This window comes from Alexandromys fortis, unplaced genomic scaffold, assembly GCF_014885135.2.
Source record: "Alexandromys fortis isolate MF-2015 unplaced genomic scaffold, M_Fortis_MF-2015_v1.1 scaffold_82, whole genome shotgun sequence".
Lineage (NCBI taxonomy): Eukaryota > Metazoa > Chordata > Mammalia > Rodentia > Cricetidae > Alexandromys > Alexandromys fortis.
The window spans coordinates 1854986-1874298 of record NW_026067963.1 but is presented as its reverse complement, the minus strand read 5'-3'; the positions used below and the strand labels follow the sequence as shown (position 1 = coordinate 1874298).

Genomic DNA, 19313 nt, shown 5'->3' with positions numbered 1-19313 from the left:
TTCTCTGTTCTGTTGAGTCCCCTGAACCTGGTTCCACAGCGAAGTTGTGAGCTCAGGGACCGGCACTAGAACTAAGACAAAAACTGCCATCTTATGACCTTTGAGGGAAGAACTACAAATTATGTAATTAATATACATAGTGTAATTAAATAAAGTTCACCAGTTGCGTGGCCAAATCTTGTATTACTCTTTGAAGCCTGGTTTTGTAGGCAATGACATGTCACTGTTTTCTTCGTCCTGCTCTGTGGGCATTCGTAATACTTACACCTTAATAAAGTCTTGTCAGGATACCTAATGGCCTCAGATCTGAAGTTAAGAGAGAATGGCTTTGGTGGGGATGTGATTAATGTGTGTTCTCTCGAGAGAACTCTGGTTTCCTAGTTGGAGTTAGAGAGTGAGTGACTTGGAAGTAGGGCTCACAGTAAGAGATGAAGGAATTTGCTTCAAAAAAAATCTCATCTTAAATTACATATTAGTTAAGCAGCAATACTTTATTGAAAGCTTCTAAAATAGAGGTTGTATTACATAGTCTGTTACTATGAAAATAAAATGTTTTGTTTGATGAAGTGCTATAACTTTACTATTTTATAAGTCATCTGATTAAGATCTTACTTAGTATTTATTTTTCTTACGGTTCTGAAATAAGTAGGTTTTAAAACTGTCTGAAAAGAAAGCATGGTTCTGATGATGGGCGTGAGTCTCTGAACCATAGCCCGGAGCAAATTATTTCGAAATGTCTTTCTACTTGCCGAGAAATGTGAAGGTTGGGAAAGAAGTCTTTCAGGGTAGTTAGAAGTGCGATGGGATGGCCAGCAGCGTGGGGGCGCAGACGTCACCACAGCCTTGCACAGACCTGCTAGTCCACTTCCTTTTCTACACAAGTTAAGCATTTTCGCTTTGATTGTTTCCATTGGTTTTGATGAAGATACCTATGATGGAACGCAGGTTAACTGATTTTGTTTTTCAGTTTCGCTTTCAAAAATTATGTTTCACTTCTAAACTTTAAATTGTGGTTTTGAACCAAGAACACAGGACAAGAGAGATGGAGCCTGGTAAAAGTGATACTTGTGTGTTTTCAGGGGTTCCTTAGCGATTTGAGAACTTCCTCAACACCAGGTAAACTAGAGCAAGCGCTTTCTCTTGGCACCTTCACCTGGGATCATTTTTAGTGTTTTGCAGGTTAGAGTACTTTGAGAAGGCTTTTGCTTCCTGATTTTGCAAAGTACTAGTTAAGTTAGAAAAAGTTCATGACCTTTGAAAAGGGCAAAAATGTATGGCTAATGTAACTCTATTTCTCTTGAATATCATTATCTCCCTGGGAGATTTTCAGAAGATGTCTGATGGCCGGGTCTAGAGGTGTTTGAGCTCATGAATCATAGTAGCCCCCACCTTCCAACATTTTATAAAAATAAAATCGGATTAAAATGACTAAGAGTGACTAATGTTTGCATAACCCTCCAGTGTCTTATTTGTTTCGCACAGTAATCCTATGAAGTAGGTGGAACAGACGTATTTTCATCCCCATTTTACTCAAAAAGAAACCTGTTTCTGCCCTATTGGTAGATTGCACACTATTAGGACTTGTGTCTAGGTTTCCTAGTCTTCCAGTTCCTGCTTTTTTTTCTTTCTCCCAGGTTTCCTGGAAACTGCATCTTTTAATTCATTAGTTAACATTTAAATATACAGTCCTTCACACACTGCCTGGTACGGGATAAGCTCTACACAGCCTGTGGTGAGGCTTGGCAGGCTCCCTCCCCTGCTGAGAGGTGGAGGGGTTTATGGACTAATGTTTGATTATGCATATAAACACCAGTTTGCAAAAGCACTTCCTCCTGGTTTTTCTTTGGTCATCTCTCACCCTCATGCTTCCCAGGCTCAGCCCAGGCTCAAGGCTTCTTTACTTTTACTAAGGAGACTGCTGCTATCCACCAAACAATACCAACAACATCGACAGGAAGCCATCCCCTCTTTTGTGGTTGTTGGACCCCTTCCTGCCTTGCCTTCTTTTGCCCTTTGTTTTGGGAATTTGGATTTGTGGTTACTGTTACTCATGTTATTGGGTCCCTTAGACTAGGTTGTAAATGCAGTTATAAATTAAACATAATGCTCAGCATTTTAGACAAAATTCTGATTTTGCAGCAAAGGGTACTTGTTTGTCACTAAGGAAAATAGGACTGCCTGGGCAGACTTGTGGGGGAGCTTGAGGACCGGAGTGCTATCCTTCTAACCCCACTTGGCTGCCCCACCTCCCTCCCACACCTTTATCCTTCTTGTCATTGAAGTCAACTCAGTGTGTGTGATTTTTTTTTTAACATTTAAGACAGATTTTTCATTATAGCTTGGTTGACTTCAAACTCTCAGCCCTCCTCCTCCACTAAGGGTTGTGGGATCACAGTGTGTGTTAACACGCCCTACATGGATTAATACATTGTTAAACAAGCAACTTGTACTGGATGACTGAGCACTTTCTAGCTTGTGGTAGAGCAGTTGGGGCCACCGTGGGTACTTCTGCAGAGGTGCAGGCTCACGGGTGGGACTCAAGTCTACATGGCTTCTCTTTTTTTCTTGCCCGTGGATAGGTTGCTTTCTCTTACTATCTTTCAAAAAAAAAAAAAAAATGAAGTAACATAGGTTCATTTTAGAAAACTGAAACAGGAAACAGTGTAAATTTCCTTGTGTTCTCTTTACCAGTAGGTAGACATTGTTACAAATCATCCCATACTTCAGATATTCCTAGTAAGGACACAGGTCCCCTCTCTTTTGTGGACATGTGGGGGGGCATTTTTTTAATTGTTAATTGATGTAGAATGGACTAGCCCACTGTGGCAGGTCCCACCCCCAAACATACTGGGATGTGTCAGAAATCTAGCCAGGAGGCTAAGAAACAAGCAGTAAGTCTTGCTCCTCCATAGTGTCTCCCTCAGTTCCTGCCCAGACCTCTTCAGCGATGGAATTCTAAACCAAATGATCCCTTTCCTCCACAAGTTGATTTTGGTCAGAATGTTCATTCACAGCTACAGAAAGCAAACTAGAACAATAAACATAAATAAACGATAACCTAGACATTACATGTAATCATTAAAATATGAGTTATGTAGACATATTGGGATGTTTCTTAAATAGTGTGCCAAACTTTTAATTTCAGTAAATACACATTTAATTTCTTATATTTTTTATTTATTGGATTGCACGTGTGTGTGTGTGTGTGTGTGTGTGTGTGTATGTTAGGGTATTCCGCTGATGTCCAGGTTAGTCCTGAACTCCCAGTCCTCCTGTCAGAGTCTCTTACGGACAGCACCACCATGCCCTGCTAGTTTTTCCCCTTTAAAAACTTGTGTTTTTATTTATACGTGTGTATTAATGCCTGTATGCACATGTGTGTACTATGTACGTGACTGACACCAGAAGCCAGAAGAGAAAGTCGAATCTCCTGAATTCGACAGATTACAGGGTTACAGACAGATGTGAGCTGTCATTTGGGCGCTGGGAACCCAACCTGGGTCCTCTGCTAGATCACAAAGTACACTTAAGCCCCAGCCATGTCTCTGGTCCCCCTGCTAGTTTTGAATCCATTACATAGTTCCCTGTTAGAAACAGAGCTTTGGTCAGTACCTGTGAACCAATTCTTTTCATGCATCCTTCATTTCTTTAAGCATATTTTTAGAATCAAATTTTCCAAGGTGTTTTAAAGTTTTAGTAAATTTTGACCATTGTCTCTAGAAAAGTTGGACCCATCAGCAGGTACTGAAAATCCCTCTTTCCTACTTTGCAAGTTAAGCCCTTTTTAGCTAGCAAGATCCTGGTCGGATAAAAACACTTGCTACAGTTTTGACTACCTGAGTTCAGTCCCAGCACCCATGTGTTTGAAGGGGATGGTCAGCTTTATAAATTGTCCACTGGATCATATGTGTGCATATAAGCACAGTAAGTAAATAAATAATTTTAAAGTTAAGGCTTTTCTTTCTCTCCTTTGACTTTATGGCCTCCAGACAATAGTTCAACTTAGATGATTCTCTGAGACAACTTGTCTTTCAGTAACACCTGTCTGTATTAGGAGAGTCAGTCTTTTCAGAAACAAATGAGTGTCCTAGCAGACTGCAGAGAAGGCTTTAGTTGCCTAGAGATAAAAATCATGTCTTCCATGATGGTACCAGATAGGGTCCCAGCACTGAGAGGAAAAATAGACACAAGCTCCCATACCTAACCCAGAAGTTCTCTTCAGTTGACCACAGCTTTCTTTTCTCACTGGGTAAACACCAGTCTAAAGGCCAGGCCCCATGCCCAGCAATGATGGCCAACACAAAACAAACTCATGGTGTGTGTGTGTGTGTGTGTATGTGTGTGTGTGTGTATGTATGTATGTATTTGGTCTCATAATGCTTTGTTTTTATTTTTTATGCCCTATGGGTCTTCTTCAAATAAATATATATATTTACTTAAATAAATATATATATTATGGTTCCCAGTTTTGTGATTTTAGAGTTGGGGGAAGGGCAACCATAATCAGAATATGTTGTATGAAAAAATCCATTTTCAATTGAAAAAAAATCATGTGCTCAGATTTTGGCTATTGAATTTGAATTTGTCTGTCTAATTGTGGGAGGAACCTGCAAGTTCAGACTTCTCCCATGACAGGCGTCTCTGTCCAGATTTGTATAACTATGTGGAAGTAGGCACATCAGAAACTAAGGAGCTTGGTTGGTGTAGTGAAAGAATCTCTGAGGTGGTTGGATTGGGGGACGGGGAGCAAATACGTGTGAAAGGCTGGATGCTAGTGCAAGCCCAAGGCCAGCTGAGGCAACACGGTGAGTTCCAAGCCTGCTCAGGCTACAGAGTGAGACCTTGGCTCAAAATAAATAAATAAAAATAGTGTAATTTTGGCTTGGAATAGGGCCTAGCATGCACAAAGCCCTGGGTTCGTTCCTCAGCACTGTGTGCAGGGTACTTGGGAGTGCACCTTGTCATCCCAGCCATTGAGAGGTCCGGTGGAGCTCAGTGTTGAAATCAGCAGGAGCGGTGGCAAAGGGGCAGAGAGGAGACTGCCAGGGGCTATTTATTGAGCTGCAGGAGAAAAGGCCGATTGGCTAGAAGTTACTGGATAATGGCTACAGGAAAACAGGGTAATGCAGTCAGTCCCAAGCTGCAGAGCATGCTAACCTGTCAACGTCTCCTCCCATGGGCTGTGGTCAGTTCGTGGCAGACATGCTGACTTCTTGGAACTGCCCATCTTGTCTCCTGTCCTTGAGCTGTTGCGTGGAAAACTCTGCCACCATAGGCCTCTAACAGTCCCCTTCCCCACCACCCAGGAAGTCTTTTCTGGGTCTCGTTTTGGATTTATTTCCTCCCTCCTTGGAAACTTTCTCTCCAGTCTACTGTACCGGAAACACTCCTGTGCTTTGAAACGTTCAGGATTTAACATATTGTGGTGTATTGGCCATCTATCTATGCCTGTGTGTCCCCTACCAGTAAAACTGTTCCAAAGACAGCACAGGTTTTTATTACATCACTAGTACTGGTAACAGTGCCTGGCATTTAGTAAGTGCTCTGTAGTTTTGTGATATGAGTGATTTTGTTAAAAAATAATATCCTTAAAGAAGTGGGCATAGAGCTTTAAAGCCTGAGCCATAATCGGTCACTTCTGTGTGTGAACCCGCTACCATTCCCTTCTTAAACCTTGTAGATGCTGTGCTGCTATTTTTGTAGTAGAATTCCAGTTCTTAAATTTGAGGTCTATGATTCTGACCCTAACGAACACTAGACATTAGAGGTAGCTTACTAAATATTGAGATCCCTGTTTTTTAATTATTAAAAAATGTTTGGAGAAAGAGGGCATATGTAAGATCAAAGCCTCAAGTTGGCTTCCTGAAGTTTCTAACCCTAAAAATATTCAAGAAGAAAGTTAGTTTGGAGTAGGATGAGGTATCTCATGTGAAGAACAGTAAAAGTTTATTTAGTAGGAATCTATCTTTTTTTCCATTTAATGCTGTCAGTACCAGCTGGTAAGCCTTAACTAAGGTGTGTAACTATACTAACTACATCGTACTGGGTTCCTGGGTGCTTGCCTGCTTATTATACCAATAACCCACTAAAAGAGGAATTAGTAACACACTGAGATTTCTTGGTAGAGGTGCTGTGGGATTTTAGTTCCTTTTGTAAGGAGTGCAAGATGTTCAAATTCTGTGTTAGTTTAAGAAGTAATAATTTGTTGGAAGGGAATGTTGGACTTTAGAATTCAGTCTTCTAAAATCCAACACCCCTTTGAATTATATTGTGAAATTATATGGCTAAGTTTCTGAAAGATCTCTTGGTTTGAATTGAATCTAAAGTCTCTGTGTGTGTGCATGTGCGCCCGCCCGCCCTCCCTCCCTGAAAGTCTCTTTGCCTTTCATTGTAAAAGAGCCTGGTACTGCTTTCTGTTTTAAAAATTCAGCTGGAAAATTACAGAGTGAGAACATTTGCCCATCAGTTCTTCTGTGGAGAGGACAGAAGTCTGTCTTCCAAGTGCACACGGACATTCGAGTGTTCCTCGCAGCGGGAGTTGTAGTGTGTGGCTCTTTACATTTACTTCTGGAACTACATCCGTTAGGGCTTCTACACAGTGCAGCGAGTTTTAGAATCTGCTTTTCTCTGGTTCCGTGGTTGTCTTCAAATTTTCCAAAGCCATGTTTCTTTCTGAGCAACTCTGGGGGAAAAAATACCCATGAGTCCTTGGGCCTTGCTTTTTCATCAGGTCCAAAGGAAACTCCACTTTCCCAACCCCCAAAAGATAGTCCGTGCCCGGCGGTGGTGGTGCATGCTTTTAATCCCAGCACTCGGGAGGCAGAGGCAGGCAGATCTCTGAGTTCGAGGCCAGCCTGGTCTACAAGTGCTAGTTCCAGGACAGGAACCAAAAAGCTACGGAGAAACCCTGTAAAAATCAAAAAAAAAAAAAAAAAAAAAAAAGATAGTTCGTGTATCCAGAAATGAGCTCAGCCTGGACTATAGGAGGATTTCTGGCAGTTAGATAAAAGCTAGCATTCCTCAAGAACTTTGAAAACTAGTTTCCATCCACCAAAACTAAGTTTCCCTAACTTCTAGAAGAAGGGACCCAGCTCCCTGTGGCACCTGTCAGCATATCAAAGTCCATGCAGGCATCCTAGCCCTTCCCACCTCCTCCCCTATGCTAAACTCCCTCCAGCTTGTGGACTTCCTCGCCCAGCTACTCATTCTCCTTAAAACCCCTCTCTCTCTCTCTCTCTTGCTCCCGCTCCTGCCTCTCTCCTTATGTTTTCTCTATTCTCTGTCCCCTGCTCTTCTCCTCTCAACATACAGCCCTGGCCATATTCAGTCTGCTTCTCTTCCTGTCTGCTCTGGACGTTTCCAGACGCCTCTGGCTGTTCTCCCTCTCTCATATCTACAATGAAAGTCTCCTCCTTATCCATACCACAGAGCAGTCATGTTGTCAGTTTATACAAGTCCAATCTTAAAAATTGACCTTAAAATGTGTGGGAGCAAATATATTCTTTAAAAAATAATTTTTAAATGTTTTATTAGAATTTTTGTACAGTTTTATATTTGCAAAATTGATCAGACACTACATAGATTTGTATTTATCTATTCCTAACCTATATACAACTTCACCCTTCATTATCATCTTGCATTAGTGTGGTAGTTTCTTACAATTGCTATGTTTGTATATCTCTTAGTTTATGTAAAGGTTTACTCTTAGAATTGTGCTTCTAGGGTAACGTCTTCACACACAGCACCTTGACTCCCCAAGAATCCTCTGCATGTCACCCATATAGTTCTTGTTCTAACTACCTGATAACAGTTTTTACTTTGGCTTTTGTTATGGTGGTTTGGTTAGTTTTGGTATGGAGATTGTGGTTGTAGTTGTTTTTTTTTTTTTTTTTTACCATTTATGAAGCTTTGCCTTTTCATATCACATAGGTGGGATTATATGTATAGCTTATATTTATATTTATAGCTTCTTCGGATGGCTTCTTTAGCTTACCATCTGTGTTCATGGCTTATTGGTGCCTATCTTTTTAATACCAATGGATGTACCCGTTATCCATTTATCTGTTGAGTGACATCATGAATGTCGCTTGTCTGATTTCATTATGGATTGACTGCTGTAAACATTTTGTACACAGAAGTCAGTCCAGTTGATTGGATCCATGCCTAGAAGCAGAGATTGCTAGGTCTTATGCTGAGACTGTTTTGCTTTGTAAGAAACACATTTCAGTGTCCATGTCTGTGCATACACACTCTTAAAAACCAACCTGACCCAGGCTGCAGAGATGCTCAGCCCGTAGCGGGCTGCAGAGGTGTGCAACACTTAGGAGCACTGACTGTTCTTCAGGAGGACCTGTTTGAGTCCCAGAATCCTTCTTCTGACTTCTCTGACCACCAGGCATGTGACTGATTCACAGACAGACATGTAGGAAAAACAACCCTACAAAGATAATAAAAATAAACCTTGAAAAAAATCAACCTACTTAAAAGCCTGGAAGCCTGCACTCTAAACCGTCAGCAGTAGTCACCTAGGAGGCTGAGATGGGACGACTCAGATTATTAATTTTTTGCAGCAAAATCTCACTCCATAATAATTTATAGCCTTTCTTCCCAAATTTCTTTTTAATTTGTGGAAATAAAAATAACAATGAATCACCATAAGCAAAAACAAAGTGATTCAGTATATACAGTGTCATAGTGTGTCCTAGTCAGGAGACAGAGTATTTCATTCTGCGTATTCACACACTGGTCGAGCACCTACCAAGTGCCAGTCCTCCAGGGCTCACGGCCTGGGGACCACACACTTCCCACCGTGAGATACCAGCACGACTGGAACGTTAGCCACGGTCTCATGCGCTCAGCCTTGTTTCTTACCTAAGTACACTACCAGCCTGAATGTTACTTTGTGGTTCTGTGTGTTACTGTCTAGTGTTCTCCATCACCTCTATTCTTCAGCCCTTCTTCCCAGTAAGGAAACTTTACTCGTCTGTAAATGTTTTCCTGTTTTCTATAGAATTCGAGTGAAAAGTTTAAAAGTTTCTCTTGGAGAAAGAATGCAGGTCAGGAAATGTGCTGGCATGCGAGGGCTGGTTTGCCACAGGAGAATCAGAGAAGAATTTAGTCTGAATTTGATTTTATTTCATCCAGAAGGTAATTTTACGCATGTTAAAAGGGGTGTGTGTGTTTGCAGATTATTTAAAAGACTATTTTCTGTGGATTAAGTTCAGCTTTTAAGATTTTTTAAGAGATTTTGCCGCATGATAATAAAATTCTGTGACATTAAAAAATCACTATAAGGGCCTGGAATGTACTTGTCTAGCATGCTCCTATTCCCACTAGACTTACATGAATGAATGAATGAATGAATGAATGAATAAAATCCTCATAGGAACTATTAATTCAGTGTGAAAGGTGATTATATTAGTGTTTTTTTTTTTTTTCAGTAAAAGTCACCAGTGTTGAGTATTGTACAGTTAAATACTTTATCCAGTGCCTGTTACACTTTAAATAGGAGAAGAGAGAGAGCACTTGTTCTGCAGAGAAGCCGTGTCCCCTGCCACAGTGCACAGTTTGTTGGTGAATCTGAACCTTTACCTTCGTCAGCTTGGCCTTGGACAGTCATTTGATTTTACTGAGCTGACTTTTTATGATTAAATTAATTGAATTAAATAATGTGAAGCACTCTGCAAGCCATAAAGTAATACAGGTGTAATTGCCATCATCGTGTGGACTCTGTCTTCTAAAACACATTTTATAATCCACTGAATCAGACGCTCGGGAGGCCAGTGAACTACTCTGTAACCTCTTACCATGTGTTCTGTACCCAGCTCTCGCTGCATGAGGACAGACTCGGGTCATTGGAACCAGTCGTCCTGGAACCCGGGAGAGCTCCAAGACCTGATGTTAATGGATAGTTCTTTTCTTCAAGGACAGAATGCGGGCTTGGGAATGTTGTGAGAGTCTCTGCTGCTGTGTTTTCTAACTGTGTTCATGGTTTGAGGAGAGTGGCTACGGACGGGGCAGTAAATGGGGAAATGTTCTCATCACCTCAGGAGGACCTTCGACGTTGAAGATAATAGTTGTCTTCCCTTCTGTTTGTCTTTCCCATCTTTCTACCATTCAGTCTCAGCCTCTGGCTCGTTCTGAAGGCGTCTCTGCTAGCATTCTCCTCCCTGCATCTTTGTTCTTTGAGTCCCTTTTCTTTTTCTTATTTCTCTGATGATATGATTTGTCCGATTCAGCCTCTTTTATTGTATAGTACTTATTTTTAATACCAAAAGTTGACATTTAAATCTAATATAATAGGTAAAAGTGTTATCAGTAATTCATTTTCACATACAGAATGCAACTGGTCACAGTGAAAATGAGGTCTGATATTAATGATAAGAATATAATGTTCTTATGCTGTTTTAACAGTTTATATAAACAGCTTTGACAGGAAATTCTGTTCTCTTAGAAACCATTTAGAAGAAATAATTTAAATAGTGAAAAGATGTTTAGAATCAATAAAGACATATAACATCTATGATATAGTAAGAACTGAAAATGGACTATTATATGAACTATTTTAGAATAGCAACTTATATATAGCAGGTAGAAAATATATTTTTAAAGCAATAAAAGTTTGTACGTACACTAGGTCTTGGTAGAATGTATAGATCATCCAAAGTGATGAGTATAAGTTCCATTTTTCACATCAGCACGTATGTTAGATACCACATGACACATAAGAACAAAGTATGCTTTTATGGCTCTGTTTCTCAGATTCTTTCTTCTTTCAAACCTGTGTCAAACAGTTCTTAGAGCAGTGTGGGAGCATAGACATTTTAAGCCACATTTCTTTTGCGCTAAGAATTCCATGTCTAAGTAACTTTATTGCTGAACTGATACATGCTAAAATATTTGCAAGGATCTTCACTGTAGCACTGTTTGTAGTTTGTCCACGATCATTATAAAATTGTGATTTTTCTACTATGGATTTGCGTGAAGGAAATAATCATCAAAGCTATGGGAAGACATAGTTATGATATATATTTACTCCTTTTGTTAAAATCCTCGATGGACAACAGTAGTGAGTTGGGTAAACTATGATCCTGTTGGTGGAAATTAGGCAGCACTGTAAATGTAGAAAACTCATGAGGTCATCATCTTCTATCACACGTGTGCACATACAGTCACATGCTTGTATACATGGGGGGAGGAAGCACGGGAAAGCTTGCTCTTCTCTGGGTACTTAGACATGAATCGTTTAGATTTATTTTTCATTTAGTGGCTCGTGGTTATGATTATAAAATAAACATGAAGGTTTTGTTTTTGTGGTTTTGGCTGTGTGGAAATTTTATTTGCTTATTCATTCATTGTAAAATTTATCACTCTGTGCTGCCAGCTTGGTCTCAGATCCTGAGTTCAAGTGATCGTTTCTGCCTCCGCAGTTAGGACTACAGCTTGTGGCACGGTGCCAGCTTATTTGTTCACTGTGTATGCCAGCACATGATAATCGTTCATACTTATGAGGGCAGGACTGACAGATGGGTACGCTGCATGTGCACAGTTAGGGTGAGCCTACCTGCCACTTGAAACGTTTGTCATTTCTTTGTGGAAACAAAATCTATTTACTGTACACACATAATGATCTGTAGTCACTGTATTGTGCAATAGAACACTGGAATTATTTCCCCCATTTAGCTCTAGGTTTTTTTCTGAGAAATAACTCACATATACAGAAAAATATTGTAGGAAATATACTAAAATATTTAAACAGTAGCTGTTTTGAGAAGTGGGACTAAAGTAACTTTTAAAAAGACTTTTGTGTCTTATTGATTGATTAATTGATTGATTGATTGTTTTTTCAAGACAGGGTTTCTCTGTGTAGCTTTGGAGCCTGTCTAGCTCTTGCAGACCCGGCTGGCATCGAACTCATGGAGATCCACCCACCTTTGCCTCCTGAGTTCTGGGATTAAAGGCATGTGCCACCACCGCCCGGCTTTTTATATTTTTCTTTAATGAGAAAATGAGTATATCCATTTTACTGGAAAAAGATTTGGGGTTTTATTTTGTTAAAAGCATGGTTGATAAGCAATTTTTAAGGATAGTATCTTGTAATATTTATACACCTAACGAACTTGAATTTTTCTATTTTCATTTTTAGGCCAGAAATGTACATACAGGAGAATTAGCTGCAGTGAAAATCATCAAGTTGGAGCCTGGTAGGTATTGGTATTTATATAAGTGTGTGTATGTGTGAGTGTGTGTGTGTGTGTGTTTGTGTATGTGAGTGTGAGCCCTGCCTGTTGTGGGTATCTATTAAAATACTTCATATATTTTTGAGTAGTTTTTTATATAGTTATAAGACTTACATGCATATACTTTATTTCTTTCCTTTTTTTTTTTAATCTTCCTAAAATAAATCTTTATGTGTTCTTCTAGGTCAATAGAATGTCTCCAATATAATCATATTAAATTGCATCAAAGATAGTCAAAGTCACTTTTAATGTGATACTTTTGTTGTTAAAGGGAATTTGAGATGGGTGTGTTCAAAAATTATAAGCTTCATCGACTCACAGTGACAAAATAATTTTCTTTTGCCATTATAGTGAACATTTTAACTTCAACTTTAGCTGTTAAATGTAATTAGAAGTCACAGAGGCAGCCCTAATTAAACTCTGGGGGTACTAAATAAAACCCAAACTAGTCAATAGTGGAAGAGATTGCAGGCAGGGGACAGGAGTGGTTGTTGTGGTGGGAGAGAAATAGAAGGCGGACGGAGAATGACCAGACTACGTAGTATACATGTCTGAAATTGTGAAAGAACAAAACTTACTAATAAATATGAGTTCAGCTCTCGTTTTAATCATCATCCGTATTACTGGAGTAGATAGATGATACTTTCCAATAGCCTGCTTTGCAACAGTTTAAAATCAGATTTTCAGATAAGCATGATACCTTGTCCTCTGGCAGAAATTGCTGTGATATTTCAGACTTCTCTTACTATTTCATGTGATAAGTATAGACCGATCTCCAAAATGTCACTGACTTAGTAGATGGGACCGTGAGCAGACCTGACTGGAGGAGTCCATTGTATGCAAGGGCTGGGGATAGCTAAGTTCTGGGCTGGGCTCTAAGAGGAAGCACAGATGTTTACCCCTTTGCTGCCCACAGAGAGCACACGGGGCTGGGTTCTGCACTGGCTGACTTGTGCAAGGCTTACTTTTCATGATAATTGACATTAATAATATATCTTTAAAATCTGCAAGCCTCACTTACCAGTAAACTATGTGTTGTGAATAGTGTAGAAAATCAATTTAATAAAAAAAAATCAAAGCTGTGGAGATGCCTCACTAGATTAGTTACTGGCCTTGCAAACATAAGGACCAGTGTTTGGATCCCTAGCACCCTCAAATGCTGGGTGGGAGTGGAGGCCTCACTATGACCCCAGCACTATCGAGCCAGAGCAAGGATCCTGTAGCAAGCTGGCTAGGTAGACTAGGTGAATCAATGAGCTCAAATCAATAAAGTTCATATAAGTATATAAGGTGACAAGCCATCAAAAAAGATCTATATCATGTATGGTGATGTTTAGCTTAGTGGTTAAATGTGGGGTCATAAATTAAAACTATGAAAGACTGGAATTCTCACTTCCTTGTTTTGTAAAAGTCCTTGGTTTCATATTAGCGGTCACTTATAGACTAATGTTTAAACTCTCCCTCATTCAGAAAATACTGATGATGTGATTTTAGAATTGCACCATTTTGTTTGGATGTGTGTATGTACATGTGCACTAGAGCATGTGCACTTGTGTGAGTGTGTGTGGGGGGGGGGGGCTTGGCCTGTATTCTTCACCGCTGTATACAGCAAAGCACTCCGTGGAGCTTCTGGGGGTTCTCCTGTCTCCACTACTGTCTCACTGTAGACCAGGATTATAGACATATGTAACTACATCTGTACGGGTTCTCAGGCTTGTGCAGCAAACACTTTACTGTAAAGCATCCGTACTGCTATGTGTGTTCTACAGTCCTGTAGCACCTGTACTACGTCTACTTCGGACCTACGCCTGTAGCTCACTGCCTGCACTACAGGATTGGACAGGAGCCCACTGGACGGGCAGGGCCTGGAGATTGACACACACACAGACAGAGACCCAAGTCATCCTTGAAACAAGAATGCCCCCTTTGTTGTGTTCCAGGGCAGCTTAATTAGGGATCCTTAACTGATAGCCACGCCCCAGCCAAACGGATCAGGAACTCCTGAGGGTCTTGCGCTCAGAGCAGCTGCAAGCATTGGAAAACAAGTTGTTTACTCCAGCAGGCAAGGAGTCACAGGAAATTCAGAGTCTGGGGGTCCACAGTCCCCAACACTTTATCTAGCAAGCCACTCAATATTCAACCACTTTTATATCTCTGCCTGCACCATCAGGTGATTTGTCTTTGTTACTGGTTGTTAGATGTCATCTGCACGCTGAGCTAACGGCTCTCCACATCTGGAAGCTTTGTGCTTACCTTTGCAGTCCCCGAATTTTCCGTCTTGTCAGTCTTCCCTTTCTTTGTTCTCTTCTTTCCCATTTTTAGCCCTTTCTGTGAGATAATTATTATTATTTTTTTTTTTTTTTTTGGTTTTTCGAGACAGGGTTTCTCCGTAGCTTTTGGTTCCTGTCCTGGAACTAGCTCTTGTAGACCAGGCTGGCCTCGAACTCACAGAGATCCACCTGTCCCTGCCTCCCAAGTGCTGGGATTAAAGGCGTGCGCCACCACCGCCCGGCCTGCGAAATGTGTAGTCCAGGCTGGCCTCGAACTCCAGATCCACCTGCCTCTGCCTCCTTCACCGGCCTGCGCCACCAGAGCCGGCTATATTTTTTAAAAAATATGAATTGAAATTTCTAATAGTTGTCTCCTTCCACATTTAAACATCTAGTCCATTAGAACACTTCTGTTCTAAACAGTAAGCAAGCTCCAGGTGTGTGTGTGTGTGTTTTTCAAACTGCTGAACAGTTTCCCCAGTCATTCCTGCAAAAGCGTTCTTTATGGACAGAATTGAAGTATGTTAGTTGGGTTTATGTCATAATACATTGGTTTCTGCTTCCTAGTTCAGGTTCAGTAACATCCTGGTTTTGAGCAAAATAACTTTTTATTATCTATTAAAATCCTCTTTTATTTTTCAAATGGTTGCTTTTTGTTTATTTATTTATTTTACAGTAACATTAAGTCTTTTTGTTTGTTATGTTCTGGAGACAGGAGTCTCCCTATTTGCCTCAGCTTCCCAAGTAGTTACACCTATGGCTGTCTTCCACTTACGACCGCAGAGGAACTTCTTAAATCTACAGTCTTGTCTCTGGTCACCCTAGGGAACTTACGTCATTCCTGCTAGTTCTCACATCTTCAAAGTTATTTTTACGTGTGCACGTGTTACTGATGCTGATGAATCTGGCTCCAGGCTTCCAGATTTTAGGGTGGTGTGTTCATTATTGCATATTAAGCTTTAGGGGCGGACAGAGTGTTGGTTGACCTGTGTGTGGTGGTTCTGCCCACCTCACCTTTGACTTTATTTGCTTAATGTATTTTTGTTTTGTCAGTTAGCTCATAAAAGTCATGATTACATCTTCATTTCTAAGCAGCTGTTTGTTGGTTTCTTAGTTCATGGGAGATCCGTTTAGAGTGTGGAGTATAGACAAGAGCAACAGGGCAAGGGCCTGAACTTGTGTCTGATGGTGGAGGTAGAGCACGGGAACTAATGTATGATACGGCGTTTGCTCGTATTGGTCAGTGGCTTCTGCTTTTCCTGTGGCTCCTGAGCTCTGTTCTCAGGCGCTCACTCGGTGCTCTCCACATCCTCCCTCACGTTAGCCTTGGTGAGCTATGATACTGCTAACCCCCTTTACACGTTTGACTTTCGTCTCCCGTTCCACTGAGTCAGCCTAACATATCTAGGCCTGGCATTTTGTGCTTTTGTGCAGGAGGTTGTTGTTTGAGACAGGGTTTCTCTGTATTGTCCTGGCTGTCCTGGAGCTAGCTCTGTAGACCAGCTGGCCTTGAACTTAGAGATCCATCTGCCTCTGCCTCCCGAGTGCTGGGATTAAAGGTGTGTGCCTCCACTGCTGAGCTCTATTTTGTATGTTAATATGTCTTAGTCATTGCAGTTTTATTGTCTGTTTGTGTTTTGTTTTGTTGGCATTTACTTGGAAAAGTTTTAACTTGTTGATTTTGTAACCTAATCAGAATTTTTCCCCTTGTAATAAATAGAAGTCCATGAACATATTATTATTTAGAGGATGTTAGATTTTGCTTCTAGTATATGACTTTTTGTGTTTATTTTCTTGTTTTGTTCCTAATCTTTCCTGTAAGTTTGTTTTTTAGTGGCTAGGAATTTCTTTTCTTTTTGCTGCTTGTAATTTGGAAGAAACATTATCTAGTTTTATCAGAAGATGATTTATGGAGCTTTGGAGTAACAGACTTGAATCCAAACCAGTGTGAAGTATTTTGAGACTAACAGATGTTTTTTAGATTAAAGTAAATTCAATAATCTGCCCTTTTCTCCCATTTTTATATCATATCCCCTTTCTTCTTTAGAAAGATTGACTATGAAAAAAAAAGATTGACTATGACCAATAGCAATTTGTAACCAACCCCCATTAAGTGAAAACAAACATTCATAAACATTATTTGGGGAATTTGAGCATAGTTCTCTAGACTACTACTTGCTGATTAGTGGGCGCTGGTGATCTTTGAGGGACCCTGCAAAAATTTAGAATTATGATCAAGAGCAACCGTGAAGCTGTTCTGGATGTAGAACTCAGAAGAAACAGAAACAGAGGTGCTAGGAAACATTGGACCATCTGGGCTAGCTGTTCCCATCAAAGACTTTTCAGGGCATCTTCCTCAATTAAACCATATTAACCTGGAAGGAATCCACAGTTTCTTGTTTTCTGTGGAAACAAAAGCAAAACCTCTCTTTCCCAAAGTAACATTTTAAAAATATATAGGTTGCTTTAATTTAGTAGCTTTTAAAATTATAAAAGTCTCTCAGTACTTAACTCATTAACAGTCAAAAAATCCAAAGAAAACATAATACACATAATACAGATTCTTTGTATATTTTCCATCTTTACGTGGCTATTGTATATTTTTTATTATTTTATTTCCTTTTTAAGAATTTTATTTTTAAATCTTTTTTTTTTTTAGTCTATTACTGTTTCTACTCTTCTCTTTCTTTCTTAAGCCAGGTGGTGGTGGCGCACGCCTTTAATCCCAGCACTAGGGAGGCAGTGGCAGGCAGATCTCTTTGAGTTTGAAGCCAGTCTGGTCTATAAGAGCTAGTTCCAGGACAGGCTCCAAAGCTTCAGAGAAACCCTGTCTTGAAAAAACAAAACAACAACAACAAAAACCACCAACAAAAAAACCCCACAGTAGAACCTGTTTAGAGACCTTTTTGTCTGAATCTGTTCCTATTGTATATCTGTATTGAATTTTCCTAGTACTTTATTCAGATTTTTTAAAAAAAATTCTGTAGATATCATCATTTCAAAGTTGAATTCTTAACTGTATTTAGCCTCTTAAAAACCTGCACTAAAACCAGGATAATACAGAAGCCCTTCCTTGTAGCAGATGAACTGGTCTAGAATTGTGTTAGACATGAAGAGGTAAAATTACTTGCCAGTATGATCAGAAAGGGCTTATGTCTGATCATACTTGTATAAACAAGAGAGGTTTATTGTTACTGTTATTTTATTTTTATTATGTAAATGGAATGTCAGCTGTAGATATAATAATAATAATTTTTCCTTCATAGTTAAAAATAGAGCTTATTATAATGTAGAGTCTTAAATTTTGTTGCAGCCTTACTTGCCCTTGGCAATCTGATTTTATATTTCAGTCAAAATTGTACTGAAACATATTGTTTTGGGGACTTTTCCTAATACTCATAAAAAATGCTAAAGTAAACCTTAAGGATAAAGATAAATAAAAAAATTGTTTATTATCCATAAAAATGATGATGAACGAAATGAAATCTGTTGTCTTTCTGTGGCCCTATATTCCTTTTGTCTTTTTTATATACAGACAAATGATTGTTTTCAGTAATGATTTGACTGTTTCTGACCGTCTCATTGCTAGAGTAGGTATCGTGTTAACCCATGTAGTCACCACCTTGCACATAGTGTCACGAGATAGGATCTGGCTTACCTGTGCTCACACTAGAATGTTAGGGCCACTGTTGTGAGCTGACACTGGAGCTTTCTCTTCTTTGCTCAGGCCTCAGAGTGCATAGGAAATTAGGCTCTTATGATGGTAATGTGTGCCGCCATGATGTGTCTTATGTCTGGATGCTTACCTTAGCCGGATGCAGGAACGAAACCCCAGGAAAGCTTTGTCTTCCTTTCTGCTCTCCCCTTATCCCATCACAGTGAACTGCCAAGATGTTTGTTGATGATGGTGGTTTGTCATCAAACTGTCTATGTAGCCAAGGCCTCCTACCTCCATACCCAAGTGCTGGAATTATAAGAGTGTGTTACTGCTCCTGGCTCTACAAATATTTACTTATTTATTTAAACAGTTTTACTATGTAGTGTTGGCTGGCCTGAACTCACTATGTCTCTGCCTCTTAGGTGCTAGTTAAAGTTGTGCATCACCATACCTGGCAAGAATATTTTTAAAAATAGGCAGTCTATGGTTTGTTAAGTCTTGTAGATCTTACTTAACAATGATGGATTTGTTTGTTTGTTTGTTTGTTTTATTTCATTTCTTTCTAAACAGGGTTCTCTATGTAGCTCTGCCTGTCCTGGATCTCAGTGTGTACGTAGATCACGCTGGCCTTGAACTCAGAGCTCTGCCTGCCTCTGTCTCTGCTTCTGGATTAAAAATGTGTGCCACCATGCCTGGCTCTAATGATGGACTTTAAGAAAATCTTACCTGAGTGATTGGTGTTAATATACATATTTTTCTTTAATTTTTTTTTTGGTTTGTTTTTAACATTGTTAAGGATATTTATGAAATGATCCAGTATTTTAAAATAAAAAGTTGAATGTATTTCCTTAGAGTTTTTAAATAAGTGGAAATGTGCTAATATCTATCAACAGATGTTTATAAGAGTTCTTAATGCTACCAGGAAACTCTGTTTCCTAGAAGTTACAAGAAGAGATTTTAGGGGGAAAAGGTCAAGATGTGTATAAAGATATTTTTAGTAGAAGGAGGCTTGTTTGTTTCTCGGCCGCCAGGACTCCCGAAATGACCACACAGAAACTGTATTAATTAAATCACTGTTTGGCCTATTGGCTCTAACTTTTCATTGACTAGCTTTTTCATCTTAAATTAACCCATTTCCATTAATCT

At 39.7% G+C, this 19313-nt stretch overlaps 1 protein-coding gene across 1 annotated transcript in view; it reads left to right on the top strand.

Annotated features, from left to right (window-relative positions):
- Positions 1 to 19313, top strand: part of Map4k5 (mitogen-activated protein kinase kinase kinase kinase 5) — a 91895-nt gene that overhangs the window by 6282 nt on the left and 66300 nt on the right. Inside the window, exon 2 of the mRNA XM_050153533.1 lies at positions 12146 to 12203. Within this exon, the coding sequence (XP_050009490.1) occupies positions 12146 to 12203 (58 nt within the window). The remainder of the gene's footprint in view (positions 1 to 12145; positions 12204 to 19313) is intronic.